Source organism: Candoia aspera, chromosome 4, assembly GCF_035149785.1.
Source record: "Candoia aspera isolate rCanAsp1 chromosome 4, rCanAsp1.hap2, whole genome shotgun sequence".
Taxonomy (NCBI): Eukaryota; Metazoa; Chordata; class Lepidosauria; order Squamata; family Boidae; genus Candoia; species Candoia aspera.
In genome coordinates, this window is record NC_086156.1 from 98031113 (window position 1) to 98051453 (window position 20341).

Sequence of the window (20341 nt, forward strand, 5' to 3'; positions counted from 1 at the left end):
GTAGAACCTTCTTCCCCACCCCCGAGGTGAGGTTGGCCTCATCACTATTGAGCTTTTGGAGGTCCCTCAAGACCTGGTTATACCCATACCAGGATGGGTGGATCATTTATGGATTTTGCTATGTATTGGTTTTCTGATATTTGTATCTTGTGAACTGCTGGGAGGTTTTTTTGGAGACCAGCATTATATACCTTAACAGTTTAACTATATACTGTGTAAGCCCAGGAACTGTGGTTAGCAGACCACATCTTATGGCTTAGTGCCATGTTTCTCAACCTCAGCAAGTTTAAGATGTGTGGATTCCAACTCCCAGAATTCCCCCAGCTAGCAATGCTTTATGGAATAGATCACAACTGGATGTGTAGCCTCTCGGTGAACACACGGAAGGCAGGGTTTGCAACCATGAGACCTGGAGGCATATAATGTCCTAAAAAACTAAAGTATGTGCTGAATAACTTCTACATCTCCGAAGACACACAAATCTCATATATTTCCTGAAATCTACTGAAGTGATACCCTTTGTCATCAGTTATAGTTTCTTACTCCTTCATTCTTTTTATACAGACAACTCCGGAACTTGCACATTTGACTTTTTTTTTTTTCATTTTTAATTTCCACACCAACAAAAATTCCCCTGTAACTTCAGTTGACAGATTAAAGATGAATCAAACATTTTTTTAAAAAAAATTATAAAATGGGAAGGTAGATATCTTTTTGTTTTGTTTTGTTAAAAAAAGTGTAGAAACTATTGCCTAAGTCAGGGAAGGGTCAATTGCATAGAAAATACAGATATGAATAAACTTGAACAGTAGAACAGCTATCCCTGGGTACTATAATGTTGGCTTTACAATCAGATGTGACTGAACTCCATCAGTAAGAGGCACAGTCAATGTCAATGTCAGCCACTGTGCCTCAGGCCCACAGACCTCTTGCGGTATTATGTCAAACCCCAGAAATACATACAATTAAAGAATTTAATTCCCAATAAAAACATGACAGCTTCTTAAGATATATGATTAAGCAGGCAACGATACCACGTCAAGGCCAGCTAAGAGTAGTGTTCTGTCTAAATGGCCCACGTGGGATGACAGTTTCAAATATTGTTTCCTTCCTTCATTCCCTTCTGAACAAGTAAGGGTTTTCTGAAGCGAGCCTGATGGCATGGATAAAAAACTTAAGCTTGCTGAGCAACCATCAACGCTACATCTGGCTAACCTTGGAGCTTCTGAACAGGAATTTTTGGCCAAGAGCTGCCCTTCATCTCAGCAGTCCACTGATTCAGCAGAGGCTCCCCTGTGTCCTGGCTGAGGTGAGGGGATATGGAGCAGGAGGGCAGCCTGTGACTGAAGGCTGAATGGCCACCTGCTCCCCTGGCACAGTGGAGCTTTCCCATCCATGAGGACTGTTGGCTAAGAAAGCTGGATGTCTAGAGGCCATCCACCCAGAGTTATTCGTTGCAGGTACTTGCCTCAATGTGCATAATTAGTGTACTTTTACCACTGGGTGGTGAAAGAATAGTTGAAGAGGCTGGTGCAATAAGAAGGGTCACCCATACATTTGGGGGAGAGAAGCATGATGCAACACAAGTGTCTGAACAAAAAGCATCATACATATGTCCATGAAGGTACAAATCCAGAGTGACACAAGCACAGATTTAGGCGTAACTGAATCCCAACCAACAATAGCCAACTGGCTTAAATCCCACAGCATCGTTGCCTGCTAATCCCAAACTAATGCCATAAAAACACAGCCATGCTATCTTAACTCTATAAGACACACCTCCTCAAAGAGCCAAGGGCCTTGGAGGAAACCACCCCCCTCCCACAGCTTGAAATACCAAAGCACTACAAAAAGTAACCGAAAGGTCTAGATCAACCCAATCCAACCCACCCCACCCCATGTCCAGTAAATTCACACTCCTGGACTCATTTACTTCACAATTCCAAAATTGTTATATCATGAAAATCCACAGCACCCCAAAATACTTTAAAGAATGACAACAGAAGCTCCAGCATTCACAAAGCCCCGTCATTACGTACTGTTCTGTTTCTGGACCCTCTGAGAAAAATGGAATTTGCCCAGTCTACCTAAGCCCAACCCTTAATGGCAATTCATTCCCTCCCTAACCCAACCCCCTGAGGTAACAAAATCCCTCCCCAATATAATTATTCAAGTACAATTAGTTCATATTGACCCAACTCCCATCTACGCTGCACTCACTGCCCCAAAACCTTAACTCCTATCTAATTTCTCCAGCCAGAGCTGGACCAATGTGCTTGGATGAGTAGAAGGGTCATTAGCAGACTAAATCTATAAAGGATAATTAAAGAGGACCCCAGATGTTAGCCTAGCTTGATGTGCTACCAAAATATAAACTGAGCACAGCAGACAGGAGAATGTACAACTGTATCAGGAAATCTAACAGGGATACGGCACTAAGAGGACAGAGAAAAAGCAGGCTTCTACAACTGGACAACTACCATTTTTCCATACCCTTAAAAACCTGCTGCCATTTGCTTGGCCACAACCATTTCTTTGCAACTAAGAATAATCCGAAAGAATTCCCTGACCTCTACTTGATGGTTGCCACCTATCAACCTGTCAGATTCGGCACCCCTAGCACTATCAAATGATGCCTCAGATTGGCCATGTTCACAAAATGGGCTGAGAAGGAAGCCTCCAGTGGGGAGGGTGCCAATATAGACCCCATGTATGCCGTTTTTTTAAACTGAAATTTCTGACTGATGGGATCATCTCAATTCTCAATGGCTGCGTCTTGGCTCTTTTTACCTGGAATGCTGCCATCTAAAGGTCCAGCACCAGGTGAAACTGATGCTAGGTGGCAACCATGTAGCGGTTAAACAACACAGTGAGCTGTTTTTTAAAGGGGTATAGACTGGCACATATGCTCCCTCACCAGCAGAGATTTCTTGCTCAGTGCATCATACAAACATGGTTAGTACTGACCAAGCTATGTAAGAGAGACCAAAAGTCCAACCCAGTGTTTCTCCACCTTGCCAACTTTAAGATGCTGGCTGGGGAATTCTGAGAGTTGAAGTCCACACATCTTAAACTTGGAAAGGTGAAGGAACACTGGTCTAACCCAATATAGGGTGCCAGTGCTGCATATGCCACCTTTCATTACTGTCAGCTAAAACAACAGATAAAGATGTCATGACAGCGACAGGAAAAACTGATGGTCATCTGGCAAACCATCATCAGGATTGCTGATTCTCTGCCTTCACTTCTCTACCTCCACTTTATACCAGAACAATTTCAGTACCCAAGCTCTTGGTCAAATAGTTCCACAATATATTATTTGGCCCACCCCCATCTAGTTCTATCTATCTTGGACAAATTCACCCAGAATTCCAAGGGAAATGCTATACAGAAGCCTAAAGATGCATTTTGATTATCAGTCGATCCACCAGAAGATAATGGAAAAGTGAACACTTTTGGGAAGGTTCAAAGCAGGGGTGGGAATCTGTAGCCTCCCACCCACCCACCCGAGGCTGCTGAAGTACAATTCCCAGCATCACCCACCATGGTCATGCCAGCTGAGGCAGCTGGGATTTTTAATTCAGAAACATCTAGAGGATCCCAAGTCCCTAATCCTGATCTTTGAATGAGAAATACTTCTTGTGTGCCAATTAATACCAATGGGAAGTCCATAATCCAAGGTGGGTATCAACATGTGGGCAGGTTTTGGGGGCACATATGTAGATGCTCCATCTTTTGCACCTAGCCAGATCTGCAGTCACAATGCTTATCATTGCACATGCGAACATCAGGAAGAAGTAATGTAGCCAAAACGAAAACAGAAAACCCCCAAATGTGACATGCAGCCAAATGTCCCAACTGTTATTACAACTATAATGAGATATAATGTACTAGGCCATGGTAGAAGAGAGTGTGGCTTGCTGGACTTCCTGGAGTTTTTTTAATGTGGCTGAGTCTAAAGACTAAGAAACCCCAAGGGTGATTCCTCTCGACAGGGTTCCTCAACTTGCCCCCCTCCAAATGGATTGAGGCTGCAACTTCCAGACTTCCCAGCCAGCCTGTTATCTGGGAAACTTCTGGAGGTCACGAGGTTGGGGAAGGCTGAGGTAAAATATAGAAATGGGGAAGAAGCAAGCAATGAAACAAATCTCTTGTGGAATAAATAGCTCAGAAACCCTTTGCATTCTCCCTTCTCCATTTCCCGACTCAGATCGCCAAGGCAAATGGAAAGTTATTTTCCATTTTCAGAATGAAGTAGTAAACTTCTTTATGCAGCGAAGGAATCTTCCAGCCAGTTACTCTCTCTTGCAATGTCTTCTGTGTTCCACTTGGAGACCTGTTGCTTTTATAAAGCATTTTTCTCACCTTTTCTGACTGGGGATGGACCCATTTAGATTAGAACATGTTTCTATTTAGAGCCCCACAGAGCATTTCTATAGAGAAACACAAATCTGGCAGAATGAAGCGTGGCTTCCAATTGTCATTGTCCAGCACAGTACAATTCCTTTTTAAAAAGTCACCCCAAAAGTCCTGTATGTCTCAGTTGCTGCAAAATACTCTGTTAAATGTTTCTTCCACTTTGATCGTGACTAGATCAGTGATCTGCTTAAAAAAAAAAGTAGATTCACCAGCTGAAGTGTAATCTATTCTAATATGTCAAGTTTAGTAAAGAGAGAACCTGGTTTTCTCTCAGGGTATTGCCAAAATTAAGTTTCTGTTCAAAGAAAAGAAAACATAAAATATCAAAACTTGTTTCCATGGATCCCTTAGAAAACATCTAATCTAAGGATACTGGACAAATCATTGCTATGATTGTTGGCAAAAGAAGAGCCAGGATTTGTCTTCCCAAAAAAACAGTATAAACGTTCAGCAGTTCTCACAAGCTGCTGGCAAAGAGAACAAGCCACTGGCATCCTTCGCCTTGTTCCCCATCATCGTTTCAAAACTAGGGAACCTTAATGTCTTCAGACCTCTAAGCCCAAGAGGCCGACTGGAGAAAGCAAAGTGAGAAGTACACACTCGTCAACACAAAAAAGTGTGCACTTTTTTTTGAAAAAAAGGCACCAAATACAAGCAACAGCATTTGTTTTAAAAAGCTTCTCCGCACAGGCCCAAAAAGGAAGCCCAGCACATTTTCTTTCTTGGAAATGGGGGGAACCTGCCCCGCCTCCACTTGTCCTTGTCATGAAAAGATCCTCCTTCTGGAGGGGGCCGAGGATTAAGACATTTTCCAGAAGGTCAGTGAGGCAGTCAAGACCCCAGCAGCAAAGACAGCAATGGTTTGCCAGGTGGGGGTGCCAAAAAAGGAGAGGAGGCCTTCCTGGAAGGGACAAACAAGAGAGGGAGGGAGAAGACAAAGACATTTTATGGTAACGTAACCCTCAAGATAAGGACGTCCTATTTACAGTTTCCCCACAATAGCCCACATCCCTGCATTTCAATCTTCTGAGCAATCTTGTGAAGGAAGCTGGGCTGAAGGTGGGCTTCCCCAGCATCAGTCCAACACCTGAACCACATGGGCAGTCCTTGTCTTCCCAGTTGTGGTTAGGGGGAAGGAAAGTTTTTAAACAGAAATCCATGGCGGCTGGGAATTCTGGGAAGGCATAAACATAAGAAACGGTCAAGTTTTTTCCCTTCTCCAAAATGTTGATATAGGAATTGCTCAGCTGGGAGAAAAAGCATAAAGATGGGAGTGAGAAGAGGAGCTGTAAGAACACTTAACAGTTCACCTCTTCCCACTTTTTGTTATTAAATATAAAAAAGGGGTTTGATTATTTGGCAGCCCCTGTTCCTGAATGAGCTACTAAGATCAATGTGACCAGCACATGCTAAGCCACCATATGATTTGGTTGGATTTGGCTTAGTCTGTATGAATTCAGTATTTTTTTAAGCTGTTGTTTATAGTTTAGTGGGTTGCATAAATCAGAATTGTGGATTACTGAAAAGGTATGGTTAAGTCAATAATAGCTTAGTGCGCCGTGCAAACTCACCTCAATGTATGGTTGGGCTCAGAGCTGACTATACTGCACAGAGCTCCAGTTGGTGGACCCTGGACTTTTGGTTTTAAAATACTGAGATCTGCTCAAATCTCTGATAAAGCTTTCCTAATCTGAAGGAAGTTAATGTAAAGTCACTGCAAACTCACCCATCCCCCCTGGGCTTGGATCCAGGTCAGGACATGTTCCTGGATATATTCCATAGTCCAGCTGATGACAGTCCTTAGGAGTTCTGGTAATTTAGTGCACACTACCTGTTCAAAAACGACAGAACAGAGGAAGAAACAAACGTTAGTTATTACAAACAGCCAGGATGGGGAGATGTCCATGAAAAAGGAAGCAAAAAACAGCAGCAGCTGGGAAGGGTGTCTGAAAAAGGGGAAGACTAGCAGAAACATACTTACCTTGAGGACCAACTTGCATGCAAAATAAAACAATGCCACCACACGGCCCCAGTTAAAAGCACCATCTGAGAACATCTCAGCAGCCACTCGAAAGAAAACCTCCTTGGGCGGATACATCTGAACTTGTTCTATCATCCTGTAAGGCACAGCAATAGAACAGCCCAAGTTAGGGAGGGCCTCAGTCGAAACCTGGAGAAACTCAGTGAGCCTAGTACAATGCAGTTTTTTTAAAAAAATGATCTGGGTAGGGCTAAGTTTTGGCCTCTGTAAAGCCAAGCTCCTTGAAGTCATTCATGAGAAATTCACCAGACCTGATGAAGCAGAAAGTACAGAAGGTTGTCAGGCTGAATACAGACAGGCAATTTTCGCCATCCAGACACCTTCCTGAAGTGCTGGGATTACAATTCCCTTCCAACAGAGCCTCTGTGTGTGAAGAAGCAGGTGGATGAAAATTGCATTCCCCAATGAAGTCAAATTTCCTCTAAGGGATCCCCAGGCTTGCTTAACACCATCAAATTGACTGTATCATATAAATGCATATTATGCCTAGTCCTGGCACCCCTGACTTGCAACACTCAGCCCAGAGAGATTCACATGGCATTAGTTTTGGTTTTTGGGCTCCTACCAAAAGTTATTTATTAATATTTGGTTTTATTATACTTATTTTATTGTGTATTATCGTGTTTTACAGTTTTATATTTTTATTTATGTTTTATTGTGGGACACCACCCAGAGTCCCATTTGGGAGATGGGCGGTGATAAATTTGATCGATAGATAGATAAATAAATAAAATACATTAAAAAATTGTCCAGACATATCTGTACTCTATAGAGGATTTGTTAGGGTACAATCTTCTGTAACCATTTAAGTGCTTTTGATCAACTGATGTAGCCAATTCTATAGGCTTTAATTTTAATTTTTACTGTATGCTGCTCTGCAAACTTACACTACTCAAATAAGTGTAGATTTAATCAGTTACACAGAGATGCCAAAAGGATTGACAGCAGATAGAAATGTATTAACTTTATGAATGCAATGCTCACTTCTATCAGGCAGAAGACTAAAGGCTGATGTACTGTATATATGAACTTCGGGGATTTTATATTAGTTCTTTTCCCCAATTGTTGCTGTTGCTTATAAATCTTCTTGAATAATTACATACAGCATAATGACATATAGCATGCAGAATAATTACAAACAACCAATAACAATTTAGATTTAAACAATTAGATCTTCTAAACAATAGCAATTTAGATCTTCTAAAGAAATAATGGCTGCAGTGGTGAGACACCACTCACTACTGCCAGAACGCACCTCTGTAGCTCTAGGTTTCCATCCAGCTCGTCTCCGATCCGGCGCAGGCACTCACTTAGCCGCTTGGTGTTGGGATTACAAGCCTGAGCCTCTGGGTCTTCAAGCTCTGCCATTGTCACCTCAATGCGTTCTGAATCTCCACAGCATTGTACCCGATCCCTGATAAAGCTGAAACAGGGTCCAAGAAAAGTAAGTATATCATACAAGAATCTTCAGCCTGAGATCTCAACCAGCTCTATCCTTGCAGATCTTCACAGAGAAATCAACAGCTCAAAGCCATGGCTTTATGTCCTAGTTCCCCCAAGAGAGGAACATGTCTCTAGAGTAGTGTTTCTCAACCTTAGCAACTCCAAGATGTGTGGACTTCAACTCCCAGAATTCCACAGATCTTAAAAGTTGTCACAGTTGAGATATACTGGTCTAGGTATTTGCTGAAAATATAGAACTCACCTTTTGAGAAGAATGGTTCCTGTCTGAAGGATTTGATCTGAACTTGTACCTGAAAGGGAAAGAAGCAGAGTATGAACATGAGCTGTGAGGAGGAGAAAGATCTCCAGAAGCAGAACAGCCAAGCTAACTAAGATCTAAGCGCCACTTAGCCTAGCATCCTCCTTCATACAAGGGCTTACCATACAGCTACTGGAATCCCACACCCAGGATATAAAGGGTTCCCTACTGGCCAAGAGCATCCATTCTCTACGAATTCATCTAATCCCTGTTACTGTCTGTCATCACATCTAACTCAGTGAATGGTAGAAATCAACTGACTGGCCCAACAGCACTATGAAATGCTGCCTTCTGTGCCATGTGCCATCGGAAGTGGCTTGGTTTACACATTTTGTTATGACATGTCTAATAAATGGCAACAGCTCGAATTGCTTAACACGGTAAGCCAAAACAAAGCTTGGAGGGGTGGCTAATACTAGGGAGGAGAGGGGGAAAAATCCAAAAAGACGTAGGCTAGAACAGTGAGCAGAAACGAATGGATTAAAAGCGAGCAGGGAGAAATGCAAGGCTGTGCAACTAGGTAAGAAAAACAAAAGGAACATGTACAGGATGGGGGAAATCTGGCTCAAGAGCAGCACGTGAGAGGGATGAGGGTGCACTAGTGGATCACAAGCTCAGCATGTCCCAACAGTGTGATGCAGCTGCAAAGAAGGCCAACAACATCTTGAAGAGCATCAAGAAGAACATAGAGTCCAGATTGTGGGAAATCATTATCCCGCTCTACTCTGCCTTGGTCAGGCCTCAGAGTATTGTGTTCAGTCTGTTCACCCCAGTTTAAATAAACACATTGATAAACAGGAGTAAGTCTAGAGAAGGGCTACCAAGATGGTGAAAAGTCTGGAAAACAAGCCCTGTGAGGAACAGTTAAAAGAGCTAGGTATGTTTAGGTTGGAGAAGAAAGGATTGAGAAGGGACATGACAGCTATCTTTAAATATCTGAAGGGCTGCCACACTGTCGAGCAGTGCTTCTCAACCTTGGCAACTTTAAGAGGTGTGGACTTCAACTCCCAGAATTCCCCAGCCAGCATTTTGGGAGTTGAAGTCCACACCTCTTAAAGTCGCCAAGGTTGAGAAGCGCCGCTGTAGAAGGTTCAGACTTATTCTCACTTGCTCCAGACGGCAAGACTAGAGCTGATGGAATGAAACTTCAAGGATGTAGATACAGCTTAGACATTAGGAAGAACTTGACAGTACAAGCTTGTCAATCAGTGGAATTGGTTATTGCATAAAGTGCTTTCTTTCTCTTCACTGGAGGCTTTCATCTATTGGAGATAGTGTAGTGAATCCTGCAGCGTCCACGGGGCTGGACTGAAGCGACTCTTAGGTCTCTTCCAACTCTATGAAAACTAAAAAAACAAGCGTACAGAGCGGTATATGACTCTTGTGACTCTCTTGCTCACGTCACATTTACTACACATAGTTGACTCACCGTTTTACCAAGATTCCCCCAGCCTGAAATTCATCTGTTGCAAATGTCAATAGAAGATGGAAAAGGAAAGCTCTCAGCTAAGTTCTTCCTTCACCAGTTCTTGTAAATAAACCAATTTCCTTTTTCATTTCTTTGACATGCCACCCATTTCCTTTCAAGGCTGTTGTATCATTATGACTAATTATTTACCCAGCAGCATGTATAGCTCTCACATATTTTTTACTGTGATTGGCTCAGGTATCAGCTTATTATTTTTGCTACTTCCACAGAACTAGCAAAGAGACCAGAGGTCTAAGACAACCATCCAGAGATAGTCTACCTCTAACTGCAACTTTCTTCTACCTGGCACCATACAGATGTCAAAACCACAATTCCCAGAATTCCTAGCCAGCAGCACCACTGAAGTTGGGATCCCAGTGTATATGGGGGGCATGAAGATGGGAAAGCTGCCTTACAACCACAACATGGAGATAGCTTGAATCAGGGTTTCTTAGAGCTTAAACATGTATTTGTCATATGGAGGGCACACCTTCGGTTTAGCTAATGGTAGAGAAATGTGAAACCAAAAGCTGTTTTTTAAAATACACTTGACGTGGCTAAAGTAGATATATAGGTCAGCACTGGTGCCAAGCTCACAAAAGGTCCAGCAGTTGGCCATTTTTTCCCCTAAACATCTGTCTGTATTTTGGAGAGTCTTTGCACATACATATTCCTAATCTCCCATGCTTTCTATTCTGTCACAGCCTCCCCATGATCAGAAAGGAATATGGTCTAGGAAGAACCTTTGCCTGATACAGAGTAATACATCACCTTCTCCCATTCACCCCAAAGAAGATGCCCATCAAAAATGTTTCATGTTTTATACCAGAGTAAACCGGACACATTTCTGAAGTTTCAGTACAATGTCTAGTGCCTTCATCCACATACATCATGCTGTAAGTTATGTCTTCCTGTTTTCTTCACATTTATACCTTGCCTCTTTTTCAAACCTCCTGATCTAAATTTAGACTAAGTTTCTAACAAGCAGGGACTTGTCTTTTATGCAATGATCAGCAACTCGATTTTGATAAAGTAATGAGACAAATTTACAGAGAGCAGATCTAGACACAATTATCAACCAGGATAACCAGACAGAGCTATCTTCCCAGGCAATATTCCTCTGAATGAGAATCCAGCAAGCTAAAGGCAGGGTACAGAACCTCTCTCTTGCAGCTTCTCAGAAGCTTTTAGTTTTCTCTTATGGCCAAACAATGATGAATTAGAAATAGTCTTCATCTGATTACAAATGACATGTCACAACAGAGACTCTGGGCGGCTGACATAATTAAAACTCAGTAGAAACAAACCAGACATAACAAAAAATCCAAGAACAGTTAAAACAAAAATACACAGAATATGCAGAAAAGGGCCACTTAGGGCACAGCAAGCACTACAACAACGCCCATCTCAATGGCTAGGAAAAAGAAACCAATTCGTATAGATTAGTTTTGGTGAAGAAATGAATTTTATTCTCAAAATGTACATTGACAAATGATTAGATGCATTTTTAAAATTTATCAGATAAACTTCATTATTATTAAACAATCTTATTTTGCTAATTTTGATTTCTACCTACCAAAGGACCTAGGTGTTTTGCTTAAAAATGGAGAATATTTTTTTCTCAGGTTTGGAAACGTAAGGGGGAATAAACAAAGTTCAAATACGAAACTATACGATCTAAATTAACAAGACGACAAAGTATACAACCAAACCATGTTAATAGGCAGTCAAGATGGATATTTTATATTTATTTATTTATTTATTTTAAATGAGGATCTTAGTTAAATCACATTTTAAAATTTTATTGTGACGTTATCTAGTTCATATATATCAACATGAATATTCATCTAATTATATTTTATGGGCACATTGGTTAATGGTTAGCTATATAAAGATTGGAGGCAACAGTCCTGATTGATTTTGCTGTTGGGGCACTTTGACAGGACACATCATCAAGTTCTTATCTCTCTTTCTAAAACTGAGAAGACAAAGATGGAGGGAGGAGAAATTGAAGAGTCCTGGGCAGGAGGAAGAGGAGGTGGTGGAGGTGCAGTTTCTTAAAATAGATTTCTGTGTCCCACTGGAGAAAATATAGAAATTAAAACCTATTAAGCCAGCAAATTATAAAGGAGACTCACTTGGGAATATTTTTTGAATCTCTAGATAAGACAACCATGTGTGCAAAATGCCAATGAAACCCATTCTTCAGGAACGGAATCAAACCACACCTGAACGCTGAAAATGTATTTTTATATCAAAGTGCAATAAACTAATGATTAATAGAACCCAACTACTGATTTAAATCAAATCTATCATCCTTCAGACATATGATATCTTCATTTCAAAAGATCCCGATGAAACCCTACCATTGCAGCACATGGTAGAAAAGCAAAATGCGAATGTTTGTAACTTATCACCATGCTATGCAGACTTAGCAGGAGCAAAGTCTCACTGCTATCAAAAAGCATTGTACAGCTATTCCATCTTTCTCTTTACTGCTGGATGTGTGTGTCGGGGGGGGGCACGCAAGTAATAGTTTGAAGTATGGATGCCTTACAACTGGAATACATCTGGAGCTCTTGTACATGCCACTTAAAAGGTGGGATGACTGCACAATAAAATCCTCATCTAGAACCCCCTGAAATAAAGACTCCATAGCTTCATTACGATACCGTTCTTTGCTTTCCCTCATTTGATTTAAGAATTCAAAAGCTTCCGTGCTATTTTGTGACATTTTAATTAGCTTCCTGAAGGCACTGCCCTTATATGGATTTTCAGTTTCTAATCTGATGGTGGCATTCATCACCATCTCATGTTTTGTTGTTGCTTTGATTTTCAGGAACTTTTCATATTTCTTTGCGTGCGAGGCACTCTGAATATAGCGACTACAACTGTCTTAACAAGAAAAAAACAAATGAAGAACAGAACCTTTTTAAACATTTCCAACTCTGTTGTGGCACCCGGCACCTGCCTTCTGCCATAGCATCACCCACTCCCACCAGAGGTTTGAACACCCCCAAACCTGCTCTCTCTGAAACAGGCCTTGAAGATCTATCTGGCTTGTTCCCAGCCCTTCAATAGCTTGGGGTGCATGTACGCCTGGACTGTTATGTCAGGTTTCTTCATGGTGTACTTCTATTCCTGTTTCATCATCATCATCACCATCAATATCATCCATTTGGGGTGGGGTGGGGTTAATGTACTGTGATTTTGTTTTTAGTTTGATCGATGCCCAGCCCAGAGTTGCTGTTGAGTTGAGTGGCCTTAGAAATCTAAATGATCTAGTAGGAGACCTGCCCAGCATCTTTTGAGCACTAAATAAAACTATTCTGCCAGGGTAGGTCACGCTATTGTCATTTTAAAATCCTTGCTGATCCAGTCACCCCGAGGCAACGCATCATTTCAATCATAAAGCCTCCGTGCCAGGATAAATGAAAAGCATCCCAAGTTTATCGAGGAGGGAGCAGCAGAAGCCAAAAGGCAGCCGCGGGCTACTGCCCGCCCGACACTCTAACCTACCTGGCAAGGTTGTCGCACGGATACTCTAGAAAAACAAAAACGCGCACGGCCCTGCCCTTCCTCAGCCCGCCGCTTCTCCAGAGGCGAGGCTACGACTCTCAGCCAGCAGAGGCAACGGGCTCGCTGGGTGGGGACGGTGACTGCCGGAGTCGGTCTCATCAGGGAGGCGCCAGGCTGGAGGGTAAGCAGCCTCCAGCCGCCCAGATTAAAGGGCGAGGGGAGCCATGGAAATTCATGCCCGGGCATGCCCACATCCTCGGAGAGGCAGCTCGCGTGTGCCTTGCGCTCAGCCTCCGACAGGCGCGACGAGCTACCGCGCCCCGCCTGCCCTGCTTCCCGAGCCCCGGCACGCTCACCCTCCTTCCGCGGAGGGAGGTCCAGCTCTCTCCCGGGACCCGCTGCTGCCGCCGCCATCGCTCCACTCTACTCAGCTGTGCCCGACCCGAGGCGGCAACCCGCTTTATAGAGTCACGTGATCCAGCGGCCGGCAGGGGACAGGCGGAAAAGAGTGAGAGGGTAAGGCAGCGCGGAGAATGGGAAAGGGTCATTGCCAGTCACGTGACGATGCAGCGGCACCCGAGAAGTGGGCGGGCCAAAGCGATAACATCCTATTTTCTGGTTGCCGGGTTTGAAGAGCGAGGGGAAAAAAAAATGTAACCGCGCGACTTCCGTCAGCTCTTGCGCAAAACTGTTTTATAGTAAATGCATGTAAGGGCATGATTCTCCGGCTTTGTGGATCACGTGACAGCGGTACCGTCTCTCCTGCAAGGAAGGGGCGAAAGTAAGCGATCGTGCGATGAGGCGGCGGCAAGGAGGCTCCGCCCATTTCGAAGGAAGAGTTTGGTTCCCGGCACTGCCTGTAGGTGGCAGCAACGTTAAATTCAATTTAAAAATGTGGGATTTGCTTCCGCGTAAATGTGCAAGCTGCCACTGAGATTACTAAAAGCTAATCACGTGGGATTGAGTTCTCACAATACTTCACACCCCGTCAAAATATGGTTGGCTAGTAACTTAATGTGTTGCGTGAACTGTTGAGTTTTAAGAATTCTTCATAAAGCAGAAAAAGAGGGGAGGCAAGAAAAAACTCCCTTAGTCAAAAAGAAAACCTGGATATAATTTGAAATGTAGGAATGGCAAAAAGTGATACCACTTTGATGGCTGAAAGCGAAGAGGAACTGAGGAGCCTTATGATGACGGTGAAAGAAGAAAGTGCAAAAGCTGGCTTGCAGCTAAACCTCAAAAAAACCAAGATTATGGCAACCAGCTTGATTGATAACTGGCAAACAGAGGGAGAAAACATAGAGGCAGTGAAAGACTTTGTATTTCTAGGTGCGAAGATTACTGCAGATGCTGACTGCAGTCAGGAAATCAGAAGACGCTTAATCCTTGGGAGAAGAGCAATGACAAATCTCAATAAAATAGTCAAGAGCAGAGACATCACACTGACAACAAAGGTCCGCATAGTTACAGCAATGGTGTTCCCTGTAGTAACATATGGCTGCGAGAGCTGGACCATAAGGAAGGCTGAGAGAAGGAAGATAGAAGCTTTGGAACTGTGGTGTTGGAGGAAAATTCTGAGAGTGCCTTGGACTGCAAGAAGATCAAACCAGTCCATCCTCCAGGAAAAAAGCCAGACTGCTCACTTGAGGGAATGATATTAAAAGCAAAACTGAAGTATTTTGGCCACATAATGAGAAGACAGGACACCCTGGAGAAGATGCTGATGCTAGGGAGAGTGGAAGGCAAAAGGAAGAGGGGCCGACCAAGGGCAAGATGGATGGATGATATTCTAGAGGTGATGGACTCGTCCCTGGGGGAGCTGGGGGTGTTGATGACCGACAGGAAGCTCTGGCATGGGCTGGTCCATGAAGTCACGAAGAGTCGGAAGCGACTGAATGAATAAACAAGAAAGGAATGGCAAACTATGTCCATATTGTTGCCAATGAAACTACATACAAACGTGTATTACATCATCATGAGTTGAGCTTGCCTTGGACATTTTATTTTTAACTTGTAATAAAAGACAGTGACAGCCAAATTGATTAGGGTTCTCTAGTGTTTGGAAGTAAGATTTGGTTATGTGCCATCAAGTCAGTGTTACCTCTTAGTGACCACATAGATTTTCTCCATGAGAAGGCAGGCATAAGATACTCAGTTATTTCTTTAAGCTTAATAAAGCAATGGATCAAATAAAGCCAAAAATTCCTCTTTTTTCACTTTTAGGTGCCCTAAAGTTGAGTATTTTGTTACCCTTACTAGAGTATCCCCTGTATACAACCTAAAGTTCTAGGGCTGTACGTGATTCTTAACAGCCTGCAGAGTTCTCCAAATACTACAAATAGTATAATTTAAAATCTGATAGTAAAAGTTATTAAATATGGAGACATATCAACTGTGTTTTAATTTCAATTACAATTAATCAAATACAGTTTTTGTTCTTCCTCCGTGCATGCTTTACCATGAGTTTACAGATTTGGAATAGAAACCTGGTCCCTTTAAAATCAGATTAAAAAAAAATCATCAGAAAATGCAGTCAAATCGTGTAAGGCTTCACCACTTTATCCTGCCCATTTTGAAATATCCCCCAAGAGATCTAATTTTAGCTACATGGACTTCAACCGTACACAACTAGGGAAAATATTTTATTTTGAACCATTTGGGGTGCAACATTTCATGAGACATCTGATTTTGAGTGGGGAGTTGGTGAAAGAATTACAAAATGCTTGGAACAACCTGTTTCACATTTTGAAACTTTTTATTTTTTGCACAGGCCTAGCTATAGCACTAAGAGTGACTGAGATGGCCTTAAGTTGCCCAGTCAAAATGAAGTAAATTGTGACATATATACACAGTGTGTGTGTATATATATATATGTGTGTGTATATATATATGTGTGTGTGTGTATATATATATATATATATATATATATATATATATATATATACACATACACATATATATATACTGTGTGTTTGTGTATACCGCTTCGGTGGGCAGGTAACGGCGTTCCGTGTTGTCATGCCAGCCACATGACCATGGAAGTGTCTACGGACAGTTGCTGGCTCTTCGGCTTTGAAACGGAGATGAGCACCGCCCCCTAGAGTCGGACACGACTGGACTTAATGTCAAGGGAAACCTTTACCTTTTATATATATCATATTCCTAATTTGAGCAAGGAAAACTGCCCTGATTTGAGCTTGACAACTTATCTTCATTGCCACTAATATTCTTTAACATATGATAAAGTTTAAACCAAACCAGATAGAAATCAGATACATTTTCCCACCTCAGAGTTTAATACAGCACAACTGAACTGTCTGTTTGTGCTAAACAGCTTTTATTGAAGAGAAAGGGGAAAACAAGCAGATGTTTGTTCTCTTACTTAAGGCTGATTTGTAAACCTCAGGTTCTGTAAGGAACTGAAACCTGTCACCAGAACAGTGGAGTTTTAATTACTTGCTTTGTCCTGCCCTAAATTAGGTAAGTCCCCAAAAACATAATTTAAACTCCAACATACAGTTCATTTATTGAACTATTGACAAAGTCCAGTAATTCCCCATAGAGAATATTATAAAAACAAGCAGTCTATTGACTACTTCTTCAAAGCTTTTGGTTCTTTGACCTACAATGTCTGACAAAGAACTGGAAAAGTCCATCTTTCCCTTTAATTTCCCATTGAAACAGAATCTTCCTGGAGTAAGGCAGTGGTTCTCATTCTTGCTGGTACTGCGACCCCTCCCCCCCCATTGGTCCTAGGGTTGGGCAAGGAATAAACACACCACTTCTAGTAACTGAATTTTGATCTATGTATCACTGGAGTTTTCAAACTGCAGCACCATAACTGCTTACGGAGGCCTTGTACAGGTGAAACAAGGGGCAAAATCTGCAATGTGTTTAGACCGCTTTGCTTTTCTAAATTTTTTTCAGTATTTGTGATGACCCTTCTAGGAGGTCCCAACCCACAGCCTGAGATCCTCTCAGAATAAGGTGTTCCTGTCAGTCATCCATATAACAATTCAATCTTTAGATCAGCGTTTCTCAATGTGGCAACTTTAAGACAGGTAAAGAATTCTGGGAGTTGAAATCCACCTATCTTAAAGTTGCCAAGGTTGAGAAATGCTGCTTTAGATGAAAGGAGCAAGAAAGAATATGGTACCACCAGATGTCATTGGGTAGGTCCCTGCTCTTGAGGAGGAGCTTACAGTCTAAAATGGACTTTGGAGAATAAGGAGGAACACATACCAGTATGAGACACAGATGCTTTAGCAGAGTCAAATACCACTGGACATCACGCCTTCCTTTTCTTCCTAGATCTCATTCATTCTCTTTGCAGAGTATAGTGCCTTGAAATCCAGTAACTGTAGTTCTCCAGTCACACTTTGCCCATACTAAAATTTTAAAGATGCCCTCTTGAGGGAAAGAATAAGGTTCCTTGATAGCTGTTCAAGCCATAAGGTAGTTCATCAAAGTGAAAGAGTCCACTTAAATGTATTTTATTCACAAGTCCTTTATCATTCCATCTCAGTTTTTCATGTCCTCTTGCACAAGCCACGTGTGCTTCCAGGATGATATGGAATCATCGTATTTTGTTCATTCACATTTGTTGGAGAAGAGGGCTCATATGAAAAACCATCCATCTGGTAGTTGGCTGTTTTCCAAGTGTCTTTTCTGTCCTTTCTCCTTGTCACACAAAGTGCAGCTTTTTTAAAAGAATGGAATAATAGTGCACCTGCATAGATGTCCTTAACTATTGCCTTCTTTCACATTTTTAAAAAATGAGACACGGTCCCTGATAGGTTGGGCAAGTTAATTTATCCTAGCTCAATCCTCTATAATGTTTAAAGTTACAACTTTTTTTTTAATCCATTCAATCATGTCCAATTCTCAGAGATTGCCTGGACAAGTCCCTGCAGTTTTCTTGGCAAGGTTTCAGAAGTGGTTTGCCATTGCCTCCTTCCTAGGGCTGAGAAAAAGTGACTGGCCCAAGGTCACCCAGCTGGCTGTGTGCCTAAGGCGGGACTAGAACTCATGGCCTCCGGGTTTCTAGCCTGGTGCCTTAACCACTACACCAGACTGGCTCTCTACATCTGTTTAGTGCCCTGTTAAAATTTAAAATCAATGTTTAAATTAGCCCCAAATCATGTTTCCACTATCTTTTTTATTCTTTCTAACCCAGTGGAATGTTGCAAAGAAATTACGTAAAGGGACTTGGGGCTTTGTCTGCCTATCCATCAGCAGAATGGGACCAAGTTTGGTGTGTGGTAAGAAGCTCGTAAGAGAAAGGTCAAATTTGAAAATGAGCCGGAGGAGGCCAGGAATAATAATTTAAAAAAACAGTCAGAAAAATCCCCCTGTGTACCTCTGTGGGAGAGGTAGTTAGACAGCAGCTTGGAATGTTGCCCACTGATCTGTTCTAAGCCCCACTTCCTCTTAGTCACATGACCCACAGTAGAACTATTATTAAGGGCTAAAAAAAAGAATTCTGGAACCATGCTCTCACGCTTTCCCTACTTGTTTTAAAATAAGATAAGCACTAGCAAAATGCACTGCTTAAATGAGGACATTAGAGCAGTATAATGTCAATTTTAAATGGTTTTCCCCCTATCACTGCCATCTTAATATTAACCAATATACTGTACACTGTGATCCTATACACTCCAACCTTAGGTACGGGCAATCAGGCTTTATGGAATAAGCGTTTAGTATTAAAATACTTGATTTTGCTTTTAAATGCATTGCTCAGAGTCCCCTCCCTACCAATGGCCACTCAGGTTCCACTCCACTGTTATGGGCGGAACAGGTGTGGACGCGCACAACTCCAAGAGTGTGGGGAACACAAAGGCGTGCAGCTTCCTGCAGAAGAGCCATGACAGTTTAGCGCCAGAAGCCTTGCCTTGGCCTCTCAAGTCAGCCTAACGGGTTTCTCCCTTCAGGCCCAAGTGACCTTCCTCCTGTTCTACAAGCAGGACCAGGAGGGTCCAAAGAAATATGCTTTGCTTATTAAGCCTACCAAAAGCTGGAAATACAGCAGCAATCAGGGACATCTACAAGGTGGAGAATTGCACATTCTATACATCACACGTCCCCACACATAGTCTGTTCTATTCCTGTCCCTCTTCTGCTGGCACAAGCGAGTAGCCGTTGCTGGCGTGATCGAGGTCAGCCGGACTCTCTTTTTCCTCTACCGCGTCTTCCTCCTCAGTGGGTACAGGCATCTGGCCAGACTTGTGGCTGTGCTGGGCAAACCACTCCATCAAGAGCTGTCTAAGAAACATGCCTGGAATGGGTAGAGCAGCCACGACAATCAGGCCAATGAGAAGGCCCAAGGCCCAGGGTGGGTACTCCAGCTGCTGCTCCTCTGCCTGGAAAGGAAAGGAAAGGAAAGGAAAGGAAAGGAAAGGAAAAGGGAGAGAGGAACATTTAGATCCATGCCTCCATCTAGCGTTGCCTCAGGCCTCTTCTATGCTTTCACCGGTTGCACAGGGAAGAGAATTCAATGGAGAACGCCTTTCTCCACCAGGCTGCTCCACAGCAAGCCATCATATGAAGTATCTGTTAGAACTTAACATCGTATCTGAGCACTGCAATTGCATTTTCTTAACTCTAACAAAGGGTTAAGGTTAAACTTACTGTGTGAACCCACCCTTTAAACAGTGCCTAGATTTCATTTCATTTTTGTTTGCTTCCAAAAAGACAAGAGGGCCAATTGCAATGTATTAAAAACAAGAAGGGACGTGATCGAGCAGGTAAACTTCTTACCTTTTCTTGGTTCCAGGCATTGTAGGTGGGGCGCTTCATAACCATGTATACCAAACTTGCTAGCAACAGACACAACATTGCTGCCAGGCTCACATAGCGCCACATGTACCTATAGATTTTCCACGGGCGCCAGCCTAGCATGTTTTCTATGTCATCCAAGAACCTGCAGAAAGAGAAATATACAGTTAGTCCTCGACTTAGGACCATTAGTTTAATGATGGTCCAAAGTTACAACAGCCTTGGAATGGGTGCTTTATGGCCTGTAAAGCACTTCCAAGTGTTGCAAAACATCACACACACCCCTGTGGTCACATGATTGCATTTTGGGCACTTGGCAAGCAGCTCGCATTTAGGACCAGTTGCAGCCTCCCAT

The 20341-nt window shown here is 42.5% G+C and overlaps 2 protein-coding genes across 2 annotated transcripts in view; both read right to left on the reverse strand.

Annotated features, from left to right (window-relative positions):
* Positions 1–3847: 3847 nt before the first annotated feature.
* On the reverse strand, positions 3848–13712 carry LOC134495595 (apoptosis regulator BAX-like). The gene is made up of 6 exons (XM_063301127.1): positions 13566–13712; positions 8166–8214; positions 7716–7883; positions 6401–6536; positions 6146–6250; positions 3848–5320 (listed from the first exon to the last, which is right to left on the reverse strand). Exons 1-6 carry the CDS (start codon positions 13621–13623, stop codon positions 5219–5221), a joined length of 618 nt encoding a protein of 205 aa, XP_063157197.1. The 5' UTR covers positions 13624–13712; the 3' UTR covers positions 3848–5218.
* Positions 13713–15838: 2126 nt separating this feature from the next.
* SLC6A16 (solute carrier family 6 member 16) overlaps positions 15839–20341 on the reverse strand; it is a 37938-nt gene continuing 33435 nt past the window's right edge. Inside the window, exons 12-13 of the mRNA XM_063301129.1 lie at positions 19969–20131; positions 15839–19571 (exon numbers count right to left, since the gene is read on the reverse strand). Of these exons, the coding sequence (XP_063157199.1) occupies positions 19311–19571; positions 19969–20131 (424 nt within the window). The 3' untranslated portion in view covers positions 15839–19310. The remainder of the gene's footprint in view (positions 19572–19968; positions 20132–20341) is intronic.

Bases quoted from the DNA above. Each gene is read 5' to 3' on its own strand.
- LOC134495595 (XM_063301127.1), bottom strand. From the start codon at position 13,623: ATGGCGGCGGCAGCAGCGGGTCCCGGGAGAGAGCTGGACCTCCCTCCG. The intron at 6,537-7,715 runs GTGCGTTCTGGC...TGTGCCTTACAG, and splicing joins GGAAACCTAGAGCTACAGAG to GATGATAGAACAAGTTCAGA. The intron at 6,251-6,400 runs GTAAGTATGTTT...GTTTTTGAACAG, and splicing joins CATGCAAGTTGGTCCTCAAG to GTAGTGTGCACTAAATTACC.